At 32.6% G+C, this 21808-nt stretch overlaps 2 protein-coding genes across 2 annotated transcripts; one reads left to right on the top strand and one right to left on the bottom strand.

The window, feature by feature from the left end:
- The first annotated feature begins 3273 nt into the window (after positions 1-3273).
- LOC115719327 (TOM1-like protein 5) lies at positions 3274-7254 on the top strand. The gene is made up of 10 exons (XM_030648314.2): positions 3274-3630; positions 3763-3907; positions 3995-4073; positions 4185-4283; positions 4378-4491; positions 4801-4961; positions 5156-5231; positions 5627-5712; positions 6226-6414; positions 6505-7254. Exons 2-10 carry the CDS (start codon positions 3807-3809, stop codon positions 6914-6916), a joined length of 1317 nt encoding a protein of 438 aa, XP_030504174.2. The 5' UTR covers positions 3274-3630; positions 3763-3806; the 3' UTR covers positions 6917-7254.
- Positions 7255-8560: 1306 nt separating this feature from the next.
- Positions 8561-18098, bottom strand: LOC115718469 (ABC transporter D family member 1). The gene is made up of 26 exons (XM_061111077.1): positions 17921-18098; positions 17532-17660; positions 17180-17435; positions 16585-16809; positions 16248-16445; positions 15671-16125; positions 15417-15555; positions 15256-15334; positions 14444-14682; positions 13979-14283; positions 13758-13869; positions 13286-13444; positions 12873-12972; positions 12690-12798; positions 12180-12270; positions 11946-12070; positions 11690-11839; positions 11522-11594; positions 10870-11050; positions 10501-10659; positions 10118-10279; positions 9785-10021; positions 9536-9699; positions 9374-9426; positions 9170-9248; positions 8561-9063 (listed from the first exon to the last, which is right to left on the bottom strand). The coding sequence occupies exons 2-26, from the start codon at positions 17591-17593 to the stop codon at positions 8977-8979; spliced, it is 3999 nt and encodes a 1332-aa protein (XP_060967060.1). The 5' UTR covers positions 17594-17660; positions 17921-18098; the 3' UTR covers positions 8561-8976.
- Between the last annotated feature and the right edge of the window lie 3710 nt (positions 18099-21808).

Below are 21808 nucleotides of genomic sequence, written 5' to 3'. Positions count from 1 at the left end.
AGTCTTTAGGAATTTTGAGACAAGTCACACCTTGTTTGTTTCCTTTAGCCTTTCAACATACTCATGAGTGTGTGGGTTAGTGAGTTGTAAGCTCTTAACGAACTCATTATCTACCCTTTCTACTTAACTCATTGTTTCAAGTAATTCACGTATCTCGTTTATTTTGGTTAAGCCCCGAGGATTAGCTTATGTTCCTGTTATTCTCATAACTCATTTGTATAGATTGTGCTACACGAGGTTAATACATCTTTTAACCGTAGTTTTATCCTGAGGCGAGTCATTTATTCATTCATCGTATTTATTATTCTCTTTATTCTTTTAGACCTATATGGACATGTGTCATGTCTATATTTAGCGCTCGAAATACGAGCATAACACAATTAAAATATTATTATTTTCATTTAACATATGCCACTTGAATACATATATAAAGAAATAGATGCAACTAGAATTAGGCTAATGACTTGACTTATTCTATAGTTGTTAGAAAACATGAGAACTACATCTCTTTTCTTTCTCTATATTAATTTCAAATATTTATCTATTTTTCTTTCTCGAAGATTTCAGCCATAAACTATATTCTTAGTTAGTTGAGAAATTGTCCACATTAGTCATGTGTGATACACAGGACACTGAGAAAGTTCATGTAGTGTTTCAGTCACCTATTTAACAATATAAAATATTTGGGTTCAGTACTTGATGATACTCTGCTACATAAATGATTCAAGGGTTATAATACTTAACGAAAGGAGTCATTAATTTTACTGTATCACTGTTGTAAGTATACTCAAACTTAAGGTGTTTTAATTTGTTATAGAAAGCATGTTTAAAGTAGTTCACTAATTAGGTTAATTACTAAAGTAAGTATTAGTAAATAAGACCCTTATAAAATAAATCCAACACCCTGATCTTGGAGTTCGACCTAAGCCCTGAACCCCGACCCCAATCGCGACCCACTCTCAAACCTCCTATAGAGGTTGTATACCATAATTAAAATCTCAATTCACTTGTAACTTTTTTTTAATTATCAATCTATTATTATTATTTTGCGATAACAAAAAATAAAGAATAAAAAGATTGGTGGAATGAATTATTTGAATACGTTTCCTTAACGATAATTTATATAATCATTTTATTGTCAATTTCATATAAATATGTTTTAGAATTTATTTTAAATAAATGAAAATATGTGAATTAATTGCGATCCTATTAAATCTTTCTAGAACCTTGACCCTAGGCTTAGCTCCGACCTCGATCTCTACTCCGACCCTGACCTTAAACTCCAACCCCAACCTAACCACAACCCAGGCGCTGACCGCAGTTGCAGACCCCAAGCCCGACCCTAAATCCCAGCCCTAGCCCTGAACTCGACCTTAGCCTCGACCTCGAACCTTGACCTTGACCCTAGCCTCGGACCCTGACCCTAGCCTTGAATCTCGACATCTACCCTGACCTCGAGCCTGACCTAGCTACAAACCTCGACCCCAACTTCGACTTTACTACGATACAACTGAAGTTCATAAAATATTATAATACAGGCATATATATCACTTTTCTTATTTATTCTACAATGCACTATAAGTTATTTTAAAATAAGTGTCGTAATTAATACGATACAGTTCATGTTACTATATAAATGAGAAATGTCAAAGGGTATTATTAGTGCCTAGCACCCTTCTATGTGCTTATATCGTTATTGGTAAAATTAAGTATCAGGTTCTATATAGTTTAATGTATAATAATTTTTATGAAGTATCGCTAACTAATCGTAAAGCGACACGTCTAGAAGGTACTAGGCACTACTAATACCTATTAATAATGCTCTATATAAATATATAAATTTCCCTTATTTAATATAATACATAAAGCTTATATGTTAAATGGAGTACTAAACAGCTTACACAAAATATCAAACAAATTCTTAATGGTTAGTTTGTGCACACCAAAATAATATACATATTTATTTGACATATCACAACTTAGTGAGATATATTATCTTAAATATAAATCAATGTATAAAATGTGTGGATATATGATAATTGTTTTGATTAGAAGCAAGCAAGTAAGTGGTTATGACATTGTCCAAATTAATAAATAATTTTTTTTTTTTAATTATTATTGTGAAGAAGAAATTGTATGCTTTTTATAAGAGAAATGTTAATTTAGTTTGGTTTGTATTTTGTAATTGGAAGAGACATTAGAGATAGAGTAAGGGTTTATAGTATAGGTTGGCATACCTATGACCTATGACCTATGACCAATCCTATTTATATAATGACACACTTCACTTATTAATAATATTAATTCATTGTTAAAAAATGAATTATTAATTAAAAAGAATCAAATAAAAATGAGTATAAAGTAAAGTAATTTAAGTTAGGGAAGGCGGTGGGGACTACTTTTTCCCCAATTCCCATAATAATTTGATGGAAATTACTCTTTTTTTTTTTTCCTTTCTATTTCTTTTACTTTTTCTTTAAGCTAATAAATAAAGAAATAAATAATATAAAAAAGGTTTGTATTTTGCATGGCCCCAAGACAAAAGTCGCTTAATCTTCTAATAATTAATTATATCTATATTAGTACGAGTGTTTATCAAACCGTCTACACTGCACAAACTGATAGTATTATATATTATATGAAATCTTTTACAATATAATTGCAGTTTATATTTTTGTTAAACTGCAGAGTACGATTTGCATGTTTGAATTTAATGATTATGGTTCAAATTATACCGCAGTATATATTATAAAATTACTAATTTTTACAATATAATTTTTATTTTTTTTCATATAAGAACAAATATGTATGTGTATATGATTTTAATTTTTAAAAACAATTTAATATAATGACTTAATAATATTATGATATTTAAACTTTAATAAGATTTTTTATTTTAAACTTTGCTTTTTAATTTTTTATTATAATATTTAATAATAATGATAGTGTAAAATTTTTGTAGTTTTAAGATCTCGTGGTGAGTTTGTAGTTTGAGAAATTATAAAAACCGTAAATACAGTTAGTTTGAAAAAAAAAGACTACAATCTGCACCACTTGCATCGCGAACAACTCTAATAGTCAGTGTGTTATTAGTTAGCGATATTTCCCAGAACAATTTTTTTAAAATTTTATGATACTTAAGTCTCGATACTTAATTAGATTAATAGTGTTATAACACTAAAAAAAAAAAATACTAAACACCAATATTATCTTTTAGCATTCAACTTATTTATAAAATTCATTTCATTTCCTCTCTGTCTTTTTTTTTTATATAAATAAAATAAATATAAATATAAAAAGTGAATTAGAGATGAGATGAGAGATTCTTTTCCTTTCTTCTTCATCTTCTTCTTTTTCTTCTTTTTTTCTTAATATTTTTATTTTTATTATTGTAGTTATAGCTGTAACTATAGCTGTATATCATCACCATCATCATCATCATCATCATCATAAGAAGAACAAAAAAGATCAGCTTTGTATTCTTCTTCTTCTTCTTCATATTATTATTTCTTCAATTGTTTGGATCAAATCAAATCAGCTCAGTTTTAATGCATATCTTCATCATCATCATCATCAGCTGCTAGGGTTCTTCTCCTCACACTCTCATAATCCATTCTTCTGTATTGTAAGGTACTTTGATTGATTGATTAGGAAATAATAGTTTCATGTTGAGATCTGATGCTTTACTCTTTCTTATCAATCAATCAATCATTCAATCCATATCCATTTCTCTCAATCTCAAAGTCTCAATCTTTCTCACAGGGGTAGCTGATTGATTCTGTAGTTCCTTTCCTTTCCTTCCAAACATGGCGGCTGAACTTGTCCATTCTGCCACAAGTGAGAAACTACCTGAAATTGATTGGACAAAGAACATCCAAATCTGCGAATTGGTGGCTCACGATCAAAAGTAACTAAATCATACTTCTCTTTCTCTCATCAATTATTAACCTTTTTTTTCAATCTAACCACATTTCTTTTCCTTTTGGTTATGCAGACAAGCTAAAGACGCAGTCAAAGCTATCAAGAAACGATTAGGCAGTAAACACACAAATACTCAGCTCTATGCTGTTTTGGTAACACAAATTTGGATGGGATCATTTGGAATTGGATTATGCATTTTCTCACCTCTCAGCTTTTAAATCAATTCGTTTTCTTTCTTTTTTTGGGTTTAATTTGGAATGCAGTTGCTGGAGATGTTAATGAATAATATTGGAGACAATATTCATAAGCAGGTTATTGATACAGGGATTCTCCCTATTCTTGTCAAGATAGTCAAGAAGAAGGTATGTGCTTTTACTTAATGTAATATCTTAAATTTGATCTTTTTTTTGTTTCTTTCTAAATTTATAAAATTTCTATTTTTTTATCACTTTGCAGTCAGATTTGCCAGTACGAGAGCGTATATTTCTCCTTCTAGATGCAACACAAACATCTCTTGGGGGTGCTTCTGGAAAATATCCTCAGTACTACAATGCTTATTATGAGTTAGTGGTATGTATGTAGAAACATCCAACTTCCATATGGTGTTAACATAACTGTTGTTTCTTCTTACCTGAAATTTCTGTTAGTCATTGGTTACAGAGTGATAAGAGTTGTAATGGGTCTATGACAGTATTAGCTAGTTCTTATGACTCCTTTGAGATTGAGGAGTAGTGCTTGTGTGGACTTGGAGCTTGTCTATTTCCATCCCCTATTACTAAATATAGTCTTTGGGTGATCTGATCATGTACTCTCTGGTTTAGAGTTTACTGGTCATGTTTTTCAACTTCTGTTAATTGTTTTTTTCATTATTGTATTCAGAGTGCGGGAGTGCAGTTTTCCCAAAGGCCTCCCGCAGTTACATCAAATCACCCCACATCACAACCAAATCATAACAACAACTTGCCTAATGGGGAAGTAACAGCATCTAGACATGAAACGCGTGCTCTGCAAGCTGAGCCTCAAGAGGTTCCTGAATCAAGGTATATATTCTCTCTATTACATTGTAGCATACTAGCATAGCATCATCTAGAGAAGCAAATCTGTTTGAGAGGCTGGGAGGAAGAGGAGTGGGGTTAAACTCTGGTTTCAGCTTTTCAGGTTTTGTGTGATGTTATATTGTATGTGAAAGGCATAATATGCAATGCCGCTTATCTGTTCTAGCTTTCTTATGCAGTATCATTCAAAAGGCCAGTAATGCACTGGAGGTGTTGAAAGAAGTTCTTGATGCTGTAGATAGTCAACATCCTGAGGTATCTTACTGGTCTACTATTCTTAGTTCAAAATCATACATTTGTCTCTTTCAATATATTGAATTGGAGAAGTGAAAGATTAGTTTCTAATTAGGGCTTTTCCAGTGAGAACTAAGTAATTAGCAATTTAAGTTGACTGCTTCTACAATAACCAATTCTTTTACCCTTGCATTGGAAGTCACATACTGTATGTGAATCTTACATATTGGAGCTCTACTAGAGTGATTTATCTTACTCGGCTAGATTGTTATTACTGAAATGCCTACTCTCAAGTCTCAACTTTCCCTGAAATTTCTTACTCTTAATTGCATGTCATATAGCTTGGTTGGTTTTATTGATGATATGTACTTGCATTATGGGTTTGTATAGTAATGACTGATGGAATTTTCTTCCAGGGAGCAAAGGATGAATTTACACTTGATCTTGTAGAACAGTGTGCATTTCAAAAGCAAAGGGTAATGCATCTAGTGATGGCTTCTCGGTAAGGCTAATTTCTGTGTTTGAAAGAGCTAATAATTCTAATGCACACTATATATTATCTCTGATTATTTGTTGTTGATTGAGCTTCCCATTTGTAGTTGGGGACCAATAAACTATAGATTCCTTATGTAGGTGCCTAGGAGGGATTTGAACTTTAGACCTCATGAGAGCAAATTACATGCACAACTAGAACTACTTTTTTTTTTGTATTACATACAGTTAATGGAGTCTTCGATATGTAAGAGTCAAAATTGTTTATTTTAGTTCCTTTAGTTTGTGTTTGGTCTTGGAATTGTACCTATGAGCCTCATCTACCTTCCTTCCTCTTCACATTTAAGCAATTCAAATGAAGAGGGGGCATTGAATTCATAGATTTCACAAGGACATTGAGATGGCATTAGGGTCCAAGTGAATGTCTCGGTTAATTATTAGCACTTTTGCCACAAAATACTCAACATATGCTTAGTTGAGTAGTCTTGAATTGACTCCTGTTAAAACTTAATTTTAATATCAGGGATGAGAAGGTGGTATCTCGAGCTATTGAGTTAAATGAGCAGCTCCAGAAGGTTCTTGCAAGACATGATGCTCTCCTTTCAGCTAAGCCTAGTTCAACTGTAAATCATGTGAGACCGGAAACAACTGGGAATCGTTTGAGATCAGAAGAAGCAGAGGAGGAAGAGGAGGCTGAACAACTTTTCAGAAGGTTTGTCCATTCTTCCAAATGTTTATTTGTTTCTTTTCCTTTTTTACTATGTAAAACAAATCTCTGTTTAATGACTGCAAACTGTAACAGGTTACGGAAAGGAAAAGCTTGTGCAAGGCCAGAAGATGAAGAGCTGCCAGTAGAACGACCACACATGGGGTTGCTCGGATCATCAATTCCTGGAGAAATGCTGAATCGTCCACTTATAAGACCACTATCTTTGGAACCATCACGTGAATCAAATGGACACGGTGGTGGGAGTCCACTTATACGGGCACCACCACCACCGCCACCACTGTCTTCAGAGCCATCACAAGAATTATTGAACGGACATGGTGGTGGGGGTGTTGCTATTCCACCACCACCATCAAAACACATGGAGAGGGAGAAATTCTTTCAGGAAAACAAATTGGATGGTTTGCCGGGTCATATAAGAGGGCTATCATTGCACAGTCGCAATGCCAGTAGCTCTCGCAGTGGGAGCATAGATTCAAGTGAGTGATATGATGAATCAAGATTGATGGTTGGTTGGTTGGTTGGTTGATTGGTTTATGATTTCTGATTTGTAGTAATGGCTTTTGGTGCTTACATTACATACAGTTTTTTTCTTTCTTCTTTTTTAGAGTGTAGTAGCAGTAATAGTAGTAGTATAATATGTAGTAGTATAGTATATGTGGTCTGGTCTGGTCTGGTCTGGTTGGTGTTTTTTTCTTCTTTCATAATTTAGTTACCACTTTTCTCTCCGGTGAGCCTGAGCCTGAGCCTGAGTGAGTTGTAAAGAGATAAATATATATTTTTCTTTTCTTTCTTATTTAATTTATTTATCCCAATCCATTGCCAGATGTGTACGATGATTGCATAGAATAGATTCTTGTTACGATGTGTACAAGTTAATATTTTTCATTATTAAATTTCATAGTAAAGTACGTTACGTTCGATGATAAATATAATATAACAGTAGAAATAGAATATCTTATTAGTACAGGTTAGTGGCAGTTTCCTTCTTGGATGAAGTAAAGTGTAGTCAACGTATTGAGTATTGACCATGCTGCCATGAGGATTTTGATGATCTTTATTATTTGCATTACCAAGAAAATTTATCCAAAAAATCCAAGCATTATAAAAAGATGAAGAGAAATGCTAAAGGGTACCAGTGGTGCCTAGTACCCTCTATGTGTTAATATCGCTATTGGTCCAATTAAGTATCAGGTCCCATATAATTTAATATAATAGCTTTTAGGGAGTATCGCTAACGTCGAGAAGGTGCTAGGCACCACTAGTGCCTAATAGCAATACTCAAATATGATTGCAATGAAGCACTATAGTGCTTAGTACATTGATTAGTAAATTTTTCTAATATTTATTAAAATAAAATAAATAGAATTCATATTAAATTATACCAATAATAATATTACGCCTAACAAAATCAGTAATTTTTCTCCTTGAACTTTGACATGTAATAAATCGTGCCCCTGAACTGTTTTGACCGTTAAAAATTCCCCCGAGATTGTTAAATTTAAGGACTTTTGTCTAATTTTATTTAATTTTACTGTTTCAGTGATTGTTTATATACTAAACCATGCTCCCCAGACTTTGATATCTACCAAATAATTAAATTATGTCCCTTGAACTTTCATCCATGTTAGAATTTTTTACTAAAATTAGACAAAAGTCCTTAAATTTAACAATCCCAATAGTTCGGGAAAAATTTTTAACGGCCAAAGAAGTTTAGAGGCACGATTTAGTACATGTCAAAGTTCAAAGAAAAAAATTACTAATTAACCAAAAGAATAATTTGTGAGGTAAATACAAAAGTATTTAATTATTGTTTACATCATTTTTTATTAATAAATTAATTTTTAAATAAAAAATAAAATTTAATAATTTAAACTAAATAAAAATCACCAAATAGCAATTTACTTATACTTACAGATATGTACTTACAAAAGTTTCAATATTATATTTAAAAATTATTACCGTAAAAATTAAACTTAAATATTTATTAACAACTTCAATTGTTTGTGAACTTTGAAACGAAAACAGCCACAAGGAAGAATTTATTTATCATTTGATAGATTAGGGTGTAGTGGGGGAATAATGAAAATGATTATGAAACTAATTCTAATTTTAAATATAGGGCTTGGGGTGGTAGTGAAAACTGTACATAATGAACTTTGATTTGATGATACAGAAATAATTACATGCTTCTTCTTGTGGCTACATCTTCTTCAAAGTAAACTCCCCAACACTTAAAAACTATTTTGGATTGTTGGGTTATTGCTCAAACCTCTTTCTATAGGCCCCCCAAATTATGTGTCGAGCATAATAACATTGCTGCTCGCTATATATATAAATATATAAAAAAGAAAAAAATAATTCAATTATTTAAATTTACCCTAATACACAAACACTTGGCTTCTTTTTTTCACTTTTCTCTTTATGGTTGGCTTGCTCTTGTTTTTGCTCATACCCTTATCATCGTATACTCTGTACCATCTCATTTGGCATGAAATTAGTTTGGTTGTAGACCCACCCGACAGGCGTGATCCATTCCGGTTCTAATCATTGCTTGATTGAACGTAATTCCCAGTTACCCTCACCGTCGATAAGCCGCAATTCCACAGAGTGGAATGGTATTAAAGCGGGACGCTGAAATGCAAATTAAGTAAGACAATATATATTCATGAAAATGCTTTAACTCAACAGAACCTTCAACATACATAAATCAAACAACATATTCATATAAAGTACATACTTGTGAGGATGTAACTACTGTAATACCCATCTCCTTTGCAAGTCTATAAAGATGTTCTTCAACGTCTACACTCGTGGCGCTGCCATTTGAAAAAATACGAATAAAATTAGAACACCGAGAAGAAAGAAAAAAAAAAGCCTTTGGATTTGAACATTTTCTTTCAAGGTAAGGACAACTGTAAAAGTTTGGGGAACTCTCACGCACTTTGTACACTCGTCGAGGATTCCAAATTTAGGCTTGTGGAAAAATAAGCGGGCCTTGTAGAAACAAGAAAGAAAGAAAGAAATGTCAGAAAAGAAAATGAAAAGGAAGAAAATGGACAACAAGGGTTATGGTAAAGGTGTACTAAAACAAAAATTAACTCACCATTCCTAATCTCTGTTGTTCTCCAAGGGAAAGAATATCCTCCCAATTCAAATTAGCATCCCAACCACTTCCCTCCCTTTCCAAAAGATAATTCAATCTAACATTTTCTAGAATAGTTTTCAATTGCATGTCCAGAATGTTTTTGGTGTCGGTAGACTCTTTACCTGAATTAGGACAATCAAATCAAAGTTACATTAAGGATGGCACACTTCAAGTTTCAGTTTCTAGAATAAATTTTCATGAAATCACCTTTCCCATAGAGCTGCAATGCCCTCAATTCTGCTTCCCTCTGTGAGAGAGGATATATTATTTGATCCCTAAGCGTTCCCAAGCAAGTGTATGGTCGCTGAGGAACATAGAACACACCACAACCTGACCCGACCTCTTCAGTGACATGTTGGGATGGTTGAGTGAGCCTTCCACTCATGATGGGCCAAAGACCTCTAAGAGCTCTGAAAACAGAACTTTTTCCACTCCCGTTTGGACCTTGAACGATCACATACTTTTGTCAGGTGTTAATTCTTATTAGTAAAAAAAACATTACTAATAATAATAATAATAATAAAGATACTACAAACAAACCAGTAACAAGCAGGCTTTTTCCAGGTGATATGTCACATGTCAATTTCCGAGCCAACAATTTCTGCCCAGGGGTAACAATGTCAACTTCAGAGAAGCTAATGGCATCCTCAGAGTAAAGATGTCTCCTTTCAGCTGATGATCCAGCATTGGCATTAGGATCTCCTGTAAGAGCATTAAATCATTAATATACACGAATACTTTTATCAATAAATTAAAGGCTGAACTGAAGTGTACATAATAAATGGATTATCAGCACTTCGGTAAAGATATCAAGAGAATCCTCTTTTTGTGAATAACGCCACACAACATGTACATTAAAATACAGCTTGTAGATGCGTAGTTGCAGTAAATCATTATAGTTTTAAGAACAGTTCAAGACTTACCGGACTGTGCAGCATCTAGAAGCTCTTCAAGTTCAAAAATTCGATTGACCCCACCAGAAAGTTCAACAAACTTCCGATGCAATTCGAGAATGTCACCAAAAGCTAAAAAGCTCTGTGATACAACAGAGGCCAAGAATCGCAATGCATGAGCCAGTTCACCTGAAAAATAATCCATCATGTGAGTACGACAAAGGGGAAAGAAAACAATTTGAAAGAAGCGAGTTGACTCCTAGGCCTATCGGTTTGAGAATTAAAATTTAAAAAGGCTTTCTCTTCAATTTCAATTGAATTAAAAAGAATACCAATCCGAACTCAAATGTGAATTCGTTCTGTTAAAATGTTATTACTATAAGTGCCCCTACATCTTACCTTGAGTGGATATTAAGGCTCTGTCTCCTTTGTGTTCCATGGCATATAGCAAGCTCAATCCCCAAGTCACATTGTGTGGAAGTTGCTTTGTTATGAAATCATCCAATATACCGAACATCCACTTCTTCTTCAAAAGTGTCAAGGAATGATCAAGAAGCTCTCTGAATTTGTATTCAACCATCTGTTTGATATAAAAGCATCCAAATCATCATTTGGAGTGATAAACCATCAATAAATATAGAGTCCATAAGCCTTTAGAACGTAGAGTTAATGACACAAAACATGAATGCATGCAAGTACAAAGCTAACAGCAAATTGTCTTAAAAAATCAAGAGGAAAAACTCATGGCCAAGAAAACCATGCAGTAAGAGAGGACCCCATACTACTAAAAAAACATATAAAGCAATGAAATAAATGGTCAAGGAACTAAGAATACTGTAACAAAAAGGTAAGGTAATCCAGATGACATAAATGTAAATAACCTTACTAAAAAACATTCCCCTTGTATGAATTATAAAGAATATTGATTTCTTTCTTCTTTCGTCAAAATGCTGCCCCATTGTTTATATTCCCAAGTATAAAGACAATAGGGAAACACATAAATGTCCCAAAAAAAAAATAAACAAACAAAGACATGGGTTGCAGGGCTTACAGCTTTTTCTCGAGCACCACCTCCAAAGAAAGCTACTGATTCAGCATGTGTGCGTAATCTTTCATGCATGAACCTAATATATGCAAGGTGTCACAATGAAATTAGTCTTATTTGCAGGGCAGTTCAACAAAAGCAGAATAAAAAGCAGAAACTAATTTTAGTTCTTACCTGAAGGTTCCTTCAAGCTGTTGTTCTTGACTAGCCAAGTCACCGAACTCGGGGGTAACAGCTCTAAGAAAACCTAGCCCCAGTAACATGTATGCATACAATATACCAACTCCCCTCTGACCTGTTAAAAGCTTCATCCTCCAGGTAAACCTTTTAAAACAAAGGATATTATTATCAGCAAGATAACCTAATAGTACATAAAAACCTCAAATACAGTCCCTACAATTTGTTTTTACTAATTAAATAAAATACTCACCAAAGAATGTCCACAGTTGGCTTCACCATTCCAGTAACCAATCCTGACAAATCAGTTGTTAACTTTTCCAGGTCATGAGTTAATCTCTGATCAGCATCAATATTTTTACTAGACATGTTGAAGACCTACAAAAACAACAGCATGAGTTATCTGACAAGCAAAAAAGAAAAAGACAAGAGAAGAGAAAATCAACAAAGAAAAGGAGACTTGAATAAACATATCTGATCTCAGTACCTTGTAGAAGGCATTCTTTCTCAGATAATTTGTCAGTAAGTGTTTAGTCAATCGAATTCTCCATCCCAAAGCAAGTCTCGCTGTCAAGTGCCTGCAAAAATAATAATGTCATGTTTACTTCCACATCTGCACCTCTTTAAACCCATGATATTCTGTAAGCCACAACAAAACCCCACGACTTCCAAAGTTCCAAACCACATAGTAATATACAAGAATTTAGCTCACATTTTCACCTGCAGCATTATACATATATATATATATATATTTATATATATGTTCTCCTCTACTCTTTCCTTATTTTTCTTAGAGGTTGTATCTATCTAAATTATAGTAAACATGAAATGCCTTAATATTCAGTGATCCAACATGCAAAAGCTTGCATCTTAAAACAGATTATCCCACCCCCAAAGTCTTCTCTATTGACCACGTTGTAGTTGTTTACCAGTTTAGAAACAAAAAAAGTCCCAACAAATATCCATTCCATTAATGGTAACCAAAAACGTGGTATACCTCAAAGAAGGTGCAATGAATGAAGATGCTGCACTCTGAAGCACACTAACACCAATTAAACGAACAAAGGCTGCCTTATCCTGCTCCAGAACGTATTTCACAGTGGTTCCTGTATAAATTGATACACTTCAATAACAGCCTTGTCCTCCATTTTAAAAGAATTAATAAGGAGAAAATAAATACCATTTAATGAGGCAATACGATCAGAAATCAATGTTCTTGATACAACAAGCAAAGCAACTGCAAGTAATTGTGCTCCTTGTTTATCAAACACTGTGGGAATCTGAAAAGACACAGGTAAAAGGTTATTAAACTCAGTTCCAAGTATATATACTGTGAATGGAAGAATAGAAGAAATGTCTTGTTCCAAGAATGGAATATCCTCATCCTCCAAAGCAACTCAGAACTTAAAAACACCCATTAAAAAGCAGTATGGCTATGATGACAAAGCAGACTAGGATGTAGGCACACAAATCATCAGATTTTTAAAACCAACACTAGACATAAAACATAGATGAAGGCACCATGCAAACTGTGGAACAATAAATGAGAAGAATCGATCACTAGTGTATCAGTAATCAAAATTAAAATCTCACCAGTACTCTGAACATGGCAAATACTCTCAATGGCAGCATCCTTGGTGCTCCACGGAGTTGTGGAAAAACTGGCAAAGAAACAGCATGATCCGCAGAGGGAGAAGCAGCTATGACCTCAGCAATGTAAGATTGTTGCTTTGAATTTGAGAATGCAGAATCCTAAACAAATTATACTTGAGATAAGTGTGGAGTAAAGCAAGAGAGGAAAAAAACAGAAACCTTGCTATTCGATTTCTATTATAAATTCCTATTTTATTTTTAAAATTTAGAATATTTTGAGCCTTGCTATTCATCACAAGGGCTTCTTTATTTTCATATGCCTTTTTCCCATAGGCCATCAGACCTCTCAAGTAAGATGAAATTGTTATAAGCAGCAAACAATATCTGGGCTCCCAAGACCTTAAGCCACATCACCAGGTGAAATTAACCTACTCAGGTTGTATATACTTTTTCTATAAAAAAAAATATATACCTTTCCACTTGAGGCAAATGCTCGTTTAACTACCATAGCATCGTTTTGACGATGTGACTCAGAAGAATTCAGTGTATTAATTCCATCCTCCTCATGGACTGAAGAATCCTCCCTGAAGTTGTCATAAAAGCTCAATATGAAAAAGGACATACTCCTAAAAGTAACACCTATAACCAACTATTCATATAGCAAATACAACAACAGACCAACTCAATTCAAACCTTTTGTAGTGAACACTCCAGCCTCCTTCACCATCCAATGACAAGACCACGTCATGAAATGCAACTAGAGCTGGACGATGAGAGATGGTAATGCATGATGTTCCCATTGCTCTAACCTTAGCACAAAAGCGTTCCTCCATATCAGTTGTGACAGCACTTGTGCACTCATCAAGAATTGCAAATTTAGGTTTATGATAGAATAGTCTGGCCATCCCCAATCTTTGTTGCTCTCCGAGTGAAAGTTCATCACCCCAATTTATCTCCTCTTCAGGTGGATAACGATCTAACAGATACTCTAGGTCAACCTTGAGATAGCAATAGTCATCAGCCAATAATTATGTCAGAGTAAATAAAGTCGAGGTTAAATAAATAAATTTAGAAGTATTTTGTATCCAGCAAACGCGGATACAAATCATGTTCTTTTTAAACAAACAAAGACGAAAAACAATAAAATGAGAGAATTACATTTCTTAATAGCTCCACCATTCCATCACGAGTGAGCGGTTCAACCTCCTCATCCACAGTAAGAGGATAAATTAACTGGTCGCGAAGCGTTCCTACAGCTGTATACGGTCTTTGTGGCACATAAAATATCTCTTTATTGAGATCAGAACCAACCCCAGGTTTTGATATGTGACCAGATACTAGGGGCCACAGACCTCCTAGAACTCGGAACAGTGAGCTCTTTCCACTACCATTTGGACCTTCAACATGATTATAAAGTTGACGTGTCAAATGTATCACACGTTAACCAGGTAGTTTAAAATTATATTTTTAGTACTTAACGGGAAAGAAAATCAGAGAAACACATCTAGCAAGCACCAAACATAAAAGCACAGGGCACATCAACAATATCCCTGATAAGAACTTCAGATTCTGCATGTGCTAAATTCATCCGTCATGCACAAACGAACATCATATTCAACTACTCAACTAATTTTTATCACAAGTAATTTAAGATTGCTAAAAAGATCTTTATTTCAATTAAAGAGACACACTAACTATTTTGAGCAATATTTTGCAAAAAGAACATTTTTATCATAAATAAGCTGCCTACTTTTACATACTATGCCACATTCAATACTTTGCAATGGTAATTTAAATAGTGGTCCAAGATAGTGCCACAAAACCACACATCAAAGCAATCGCCACTTTTCATTGCATATTCTCAGAATGCAAAATAATGTGTACTTACTGAGGTAAACTAACTGCTAGCAGTAAAAAAAACAAAGAAAAGTTATAGGATCAGACAAATACTCTTTCACAAATAACCCTACCTGTAATAAGAAGATTAGATCCCGTTTCAACTTTAAGTGTCAAATTATCCACCAAGGTATTGCCAGTAGGAGTAACAACCTGGAATATCCCACTGCAATCAGAATGTTGAATACAAAACGATATACCATTAACATGTGAAAAGTTATTAGAGCATACATACCCTGACACCATCAAACTCAATGAAGTTAGCTTCACTAAAGTAATTTCTACTCTGAGATATTTTCGTCAGAGATTTATCATTACCAATACTTAGTTCCCTTGAAATGGCCAATAACTCGTGGATACGGTCTGCATAACCACTGAAATAAAGAAAATATGAGTATGTCATAATTGGTTAACCATACAAGCAGACCCCCACCTTTTCAATGGGTGTAAACAATAAGCTTGCATATAAATGGAATAAAAAATATTTACCTGAGACGATTAAGTTTTCTTGCACTTATAGAAAGTGTTCCAAGAGACTGGAATAGTGAAATTATAACGCTAGTGTGATATCTAAGATTGCTTAACATCTCTGCACGCCCTAATGTTGATGTGTCAGGCCTCAAATCGCCCGCAAAGAAGGGCTCAATAATCAGGATAACGGCAACAGTAGCACCAAGATACTTAAGTAAAAAGTCCTGAATCATTCCAAACCACCAATGTTCATGAAGAACTACTCTCATATGCCTAACTAATGATTGAAATTTCTGCTTAATGTGAGATTCTTCTCTACTTTCTCCCCCATAAAATGCAATACTTTCTGCATGGGTCCTTAACCTTGAATGAAGCTGTCGATATTCTCCTTCCAACTGTTGCTCTTTGGACATTAATTTTCCAAAAGCAGGAGAGAAGTTTCTTATCAGTGTGCCTGCACCTAGTACATATGCCTGAAACAAAACATTAATCAAGCATTACCCAGATAGCTTTAACAAAAGATTTGCAGATAAATAAACGTATAAAGCCTATGAAAGACTAATAACGTTTATGACTTTGGAAGAAAGAAAATTACCAAAATCCAAAAGACATATTTTGGGCTTGCATACGAACACAAGCGCCACGTATAAAGCACACCATCAGTGACTGCAATTAAATCATCTTGTACAATTTCACTCAACTCTGAACAAAACCTCGGTACGTCACTAGCAATTCTTTGTTCTGGATTTGTTATTCGGCCATCTACATGTGATAATTTGTAATATGCCATGTTCTGAAACCCAAACAATGATCGATAGATAAATTGCAAAGGCGATTCAAAGATCATTCCGATGAATGTATTTAAGAGCAGACATCATTAGTAAATTGTTCTTCACTATGTCAGCCTAATAAATTATAATAACCATAACTACCTCAAAGTAATGAGAATGGATAAGTTTTGTCAAAATATTTCTGAACCGCAGGCTTAAGGTCCCTGTTATATACTTTGAAGTAGAATGCATGGATGAAAGAAGAAAACATAACAAAATATTCTCAGAGATCAGCCGAAAAAATAATGGCACACGTCGAAGGAAAGCCGCACGAAATAGAAACCCTTGAACTTTTGCTAGTCTATTGCTCAAAGCAGTACGCAACGCCTGCAAATAGTACACAAGTAAACATCAGAAGAGAGGCCAAGAATGCTTCTCCTATCACAGGTCCAGTCTTCTATATGGCCTATCAACGGAAACTGAAACATAACATGCAGTTTTTTTTCTTTTACAAAAACTATTGTTAAAATACATAAGACCCTCCTCTCCCAACCCACATCAATGATACCTTCAGAACCTATAATTTTAAGATTACTTAGAACTAGTGTGTGTAAATATACGAGGAGAAGTGAATTCAACTACTGCAAACTAATGATTTTCTCGAAGATATACCCAAGAAAAGGCTTTAAAATAACAATTACATCACTAAATTATTATGAATTTCAAATATTGAGAGGACAGAGAAAAGAGAAGTTACCACTATTGCAACTAAAGATAAAAGATCTCTAGCACCCATGTGACCCATTCTTGACAATAGAATTGCAGCCAGTACTTTGAGTGACTTAAGTCCCCCTTTTTTATCAGTATTTCTCTTGACAGCTTTATCCTCTGAATTCGTTTGGAGACCATTGTAGTGACCCAAAGAATCATGTTTTCTAGAGCTATACCTTGATTGCACATAAGCAGCAGCACCACCAGCAAAGACAATGCCAGTAGCTAGTAATAAAGTTTTCCTACAACACAAGAAACTCAATAATCTAACCAAAAACAAACACAAGACAAGCTATTAACGATAACACTAATGAGAAAGAAAGGTAATCTAAATTCACCTCCTTGAAGCCAAAAATCCCCGACCATGCTCCGTTAACTGCAATAATTGCAGAGAAGGCATGGTTGGAAAAGCAACCGCTCACCACCCGAAACAGTAAATAAGGAGAATCAACCAGTCGGAGGGGTTCCTGTTATTTCAGTTTCAGTGCCAAAAAAAGAAGAAGCTATTATCTCAATTGCATAAACATATATATATAATTGAAAATTGAATAGCTTAAGAGAACAGTATGAATCGAGATTAAATGCGTATACAGTGAAAAGATGAGTGTTTTAGTGGGAATCAAATTAATGCGAGAAAACAAATTGACATCAATCTATATCAATAATCAGTAGGAAAGTAGGTTCGACAAATCGTAATCGTAGAAATAAGAAGAAGAAGAGGTTAAACCTTGATTGTGCGGAGAGAAGAGGGGAGAGGAGTTTAGGGTTGAGGTTGAGGATCAGATCAATAGGAGAGAGAGATGGCCATGGAGATTGGAGAAGAAGAAGAAGAAGAAGAAGAAGAAGAAGAATAGAGATTATATTAAGGAGAGAGAGACAAACAGAAGAGTGTTAAAATATAGTTTTATATGAATCAAACGGTGTCGTATAGATGATTATTAATGAGAGAGAGATACAAAACAAAGAGAAGAGAATGTTTAAAAAAAGATAATTAAGATTTTTTTTTCTTTAATTTTAACATGTATTAAATTATGCTCCTAATTTTTTTTCAGCCATTAAAATTTTTCCTGAATTTTAAGATTATTGGATTTAAAAATAATTATTAAGCTTTACTTAATTTTATTAATACAATAAAGGTTATGTATTAAATCATCCTTTAAATTTTGATATTTACTGAATTATGTCTTTCGAATTTTGACATGTATCACATCGTGTCCCAAAATTTTAATTTGTGTCATATTTTTGTTGATAAAATTGAATAAAAAAATTCTTAAATACAATAATATTAATAGTTCAAGCAAAATTTGTAACGCTCTAAAAAATTCAGAAAATATAATTTATTATATATTAAAGTTTGGTAGAAAAAATTTTAATTCTTAAAAAAAATAGTTGTATGAATGAAACGTGGCGGTAATGGGTATTGTTATTTCTAAATACATCTTAAAGTAATTTTATCGTGTTAAGTTATTATATATTATTAAATTTAATAATTTAGACAAATTAACTATCACTTGACTATTTACATTACTGTTAACTATTTACAAAAGTTATAAAAATACGATTTAAGTATTATTATTTTAAAAATTAAATTTAAGTATTTATATATATTCGAGAGTTAAATTTAAATATTTATAATGTAGATTAATTAAGTATAGTTAATTATATGAATGAAACGGCGTCGTATAGATGAGTATTATGAATTGAGATAATGTGATGTAAGGGAGCGGTGAGTCCAAAACCAAACCCAACTAACAAAAACCTCGGGAGTTGGGATATGGGACTTCATTTATTTATTTATTTAAATAATAAATAATAATATACATTACGTATTTGTATATTATATAGACATATACTCTCTCTTTCTCCTTTTGTAAACTGAACGTGTCGTTTTGCTATTCTAATCCAATTTATGATTTAAATGGAAAATAGTTTCCTTGTCCCATTTCTTCAACTATGGGAAACAACATACATGTCATATTTGTCTTTATTCATTGTTTTGTAATTGGGATGATTTCCTATTAATATATCTTATGAAAATGTAACAAACAAAGAAATTAACAAGCATTGCCTATGTTTATTTTATGTATTTTTATCATATACACAATGAGGTGGTCAAGGTGGCAATTGCTAAGGATGCTTAATAATAATAATAATAATAATAATAATAATAATCATAAACATTTTTTTGAATTTTTTATACTACTATATTATGTATAAGACACCTTAATAATAATACTCAAAATATAATTTTTACAATAATATTATTTTTTATTAAATTTTATTTTGTCATTTAACAAAACACAGGATCCAATTGGTAACTTTTACAAAACAGAAGGTCCAAAATAATATTTACTCTTAATTTTATCGTAAAATAAGTGACATAATAAATGAACAAATTAAATATCTTTTATTTATTAACGTAAAAAATATAAAAAATATTTAATTTTGCATTAAATTATCAACTCCATCTATTACGTTATTTATTTCTATTTCACGATAAAATTAAATAAAATATAATAAAAAAATTATATTATTGTAAAATTTATATTTGAAAAATATTAATAAATTGTATACCATGAAAATACTACAAGGTATAAAAAATTTGGGTAATAATAATAATAATAATAATAATAATAATAATGTAAGTTGGGAAGAAACTGGGTTGGTGGGTGACTCATCATTTAGTTTGCATTAATATCTCAACTCATCTCGATTGGCAATTCAAGTCAACACTTTGAACACTTTCAAATATTATTAATATATATAGTCCTAAGCTCCACTTCTCAAACTTAGGCAACCATTTTCTTTCTTTTGGGCGGTAATACTATCGTGGAAACTTACAAAAACATTAGAATTTGAGTTAACTTTTATAAAAATACTGTACGGAAATTTTTTCAAAATATTGTGTTTTTATAAAATACCAGTAAAATACAAAACAGAACAACTTAAAACAACAATAGAACACTAGTAAAATACCAGAAGAACACCAGTGAAAACTTAACACAGTATACTGCAGTATGAAACTTATAAAAAAACACAGTAAAAAGTAAAAAATACCGCCTGGCAGTATTTTTGTAAAAAAAATAGCAAAGTTTAGTATACTATGTAAATTTTCCTACTACTACTTAGGGGTGTTCATCAAACCCCCCAAACCACTCAAACCACCCGCACCGTACCACACCGCAAAAAAAATGCAGTTTGAAATTCTTTGCGGTACGGTCGCGGTTTGAATTTTTCCTAAACCGCGCGGTGCTGGGCGGTTTGCGGTTTTGAATTGTTAATATACGGTTCAAACCACACCGCACCGCACATTATAATAATACCAATTTTTATATTTATTTAGGTCCAATATGTGAATGTTCAACTCAAAGTCCACTAATTATTGTATTTTTGACACTTAATTTTTTTTTTCATATTTATTTTCAAGCCTTATGGTAGTTTGACAACTTTTGCTCAAAAAGTTTGTTGTATTTGTGATAGTTTAATTATTTAGTGATAGTCAAAACCGCATAAACCACAAAAACCGCACCGCACCGCACTATTTTTTGCGGTGCGGTTTTTGCGGGTTTTTAGTTTTGCGGTGCGAGTGCGGTTTGGGAAATTTAAGAAACCGCATGTGCGGATTGGTTTGAAAAAATAGTCAAAAACTGCACCACCCGCACCGCGAACACCCCTACTACTACTACTATTAGGGATGTACACAGGACAAAGAATTGACCGTGAATATTCTCTTATCCCTATTTCTGTTAACAATTTTAATTTCTTTCCTTCACATTTTTTATTAGGGCAAGGACAAGGAGTCTCCTAATAGGAGAGGAAGACAAGACGGGGAATCTCTTAAATAAAAATAATATTTAAATAAAAATTTTAAATATATAAAAATATTTAACTACATAAAAATTAAAATACTATTTATTATTTATTGTACAATATACTAATTTTTATGGGTTAATTTCACAAATGTACAAAAACAACAAAAAAAACAACAAAAATACGGTTTTACAGAATTTTATATATTTTTACGATTTTTTTGATTTTATTTACATAAAATACGGTCTTTTTATGTTGAAATTTTGTTCATTTGTTGTTAATTTTTTATTATATGTATGTTATTTTTTGTTATTTTTTTTTTTTTTATTTTCATGTTGTTTTCTTGTTGATTTTATGTTGTTTTCGTGTTATTTTTTGGAAAACCGTAAAAATGTAAAAAAATATTCTTTGAACGTAAAAATGTAAATATTTTACAAAAAAGGGTGCCTTAGGTAATTATTCCAATTTTTATTTAAAACACAACTTAAAAATTTACATAAAACTAATAAAAAAAAATATAGATATTTTTGTAAGATCCAAAAAAACCAAAATATACAAGGGAGAAACCCTATAGCATTAACGAGTCTGCAAGCATGGTTAGAGCCCATTTTAAAAAAGCCCTAAATTTTAGAAAAATGCCATTTTTATATACAAAGACCACAGAGTTTTTAAAAATACCATTTTTATAAATATTGCTGACAACAGAAAACAGTTGTATAATTGTTCAACACCAAAGAAATGGTGATAACATACCTCCACGTAATATTTTTACAGTGTAGGATGACTTTGAATCAGATTTAACTAA

The sequence above is a fragment of the Cannabis sativa genome, chromosome 2, assembly GCF_029168945.1.
Source record: "Cannabis sativa cultivar Pink pepper isolate KNU-18-1 chromosome 2, ASM2916894v1, whole genome shotgun sequence".
In the NCBI taxonomy this organism is placed as follows: domain Eukaryota; kingdom Viridiplantae; phylum Streptophyta; class Magnoliopsida; order Rosales; family Cannabaceae; genus Cannabis; species Cannabis sativa.
Note: the sequence above shows the minus strand (reverse complement) of the source record. Positions and strands in the feature narration are given on the sequence as shown.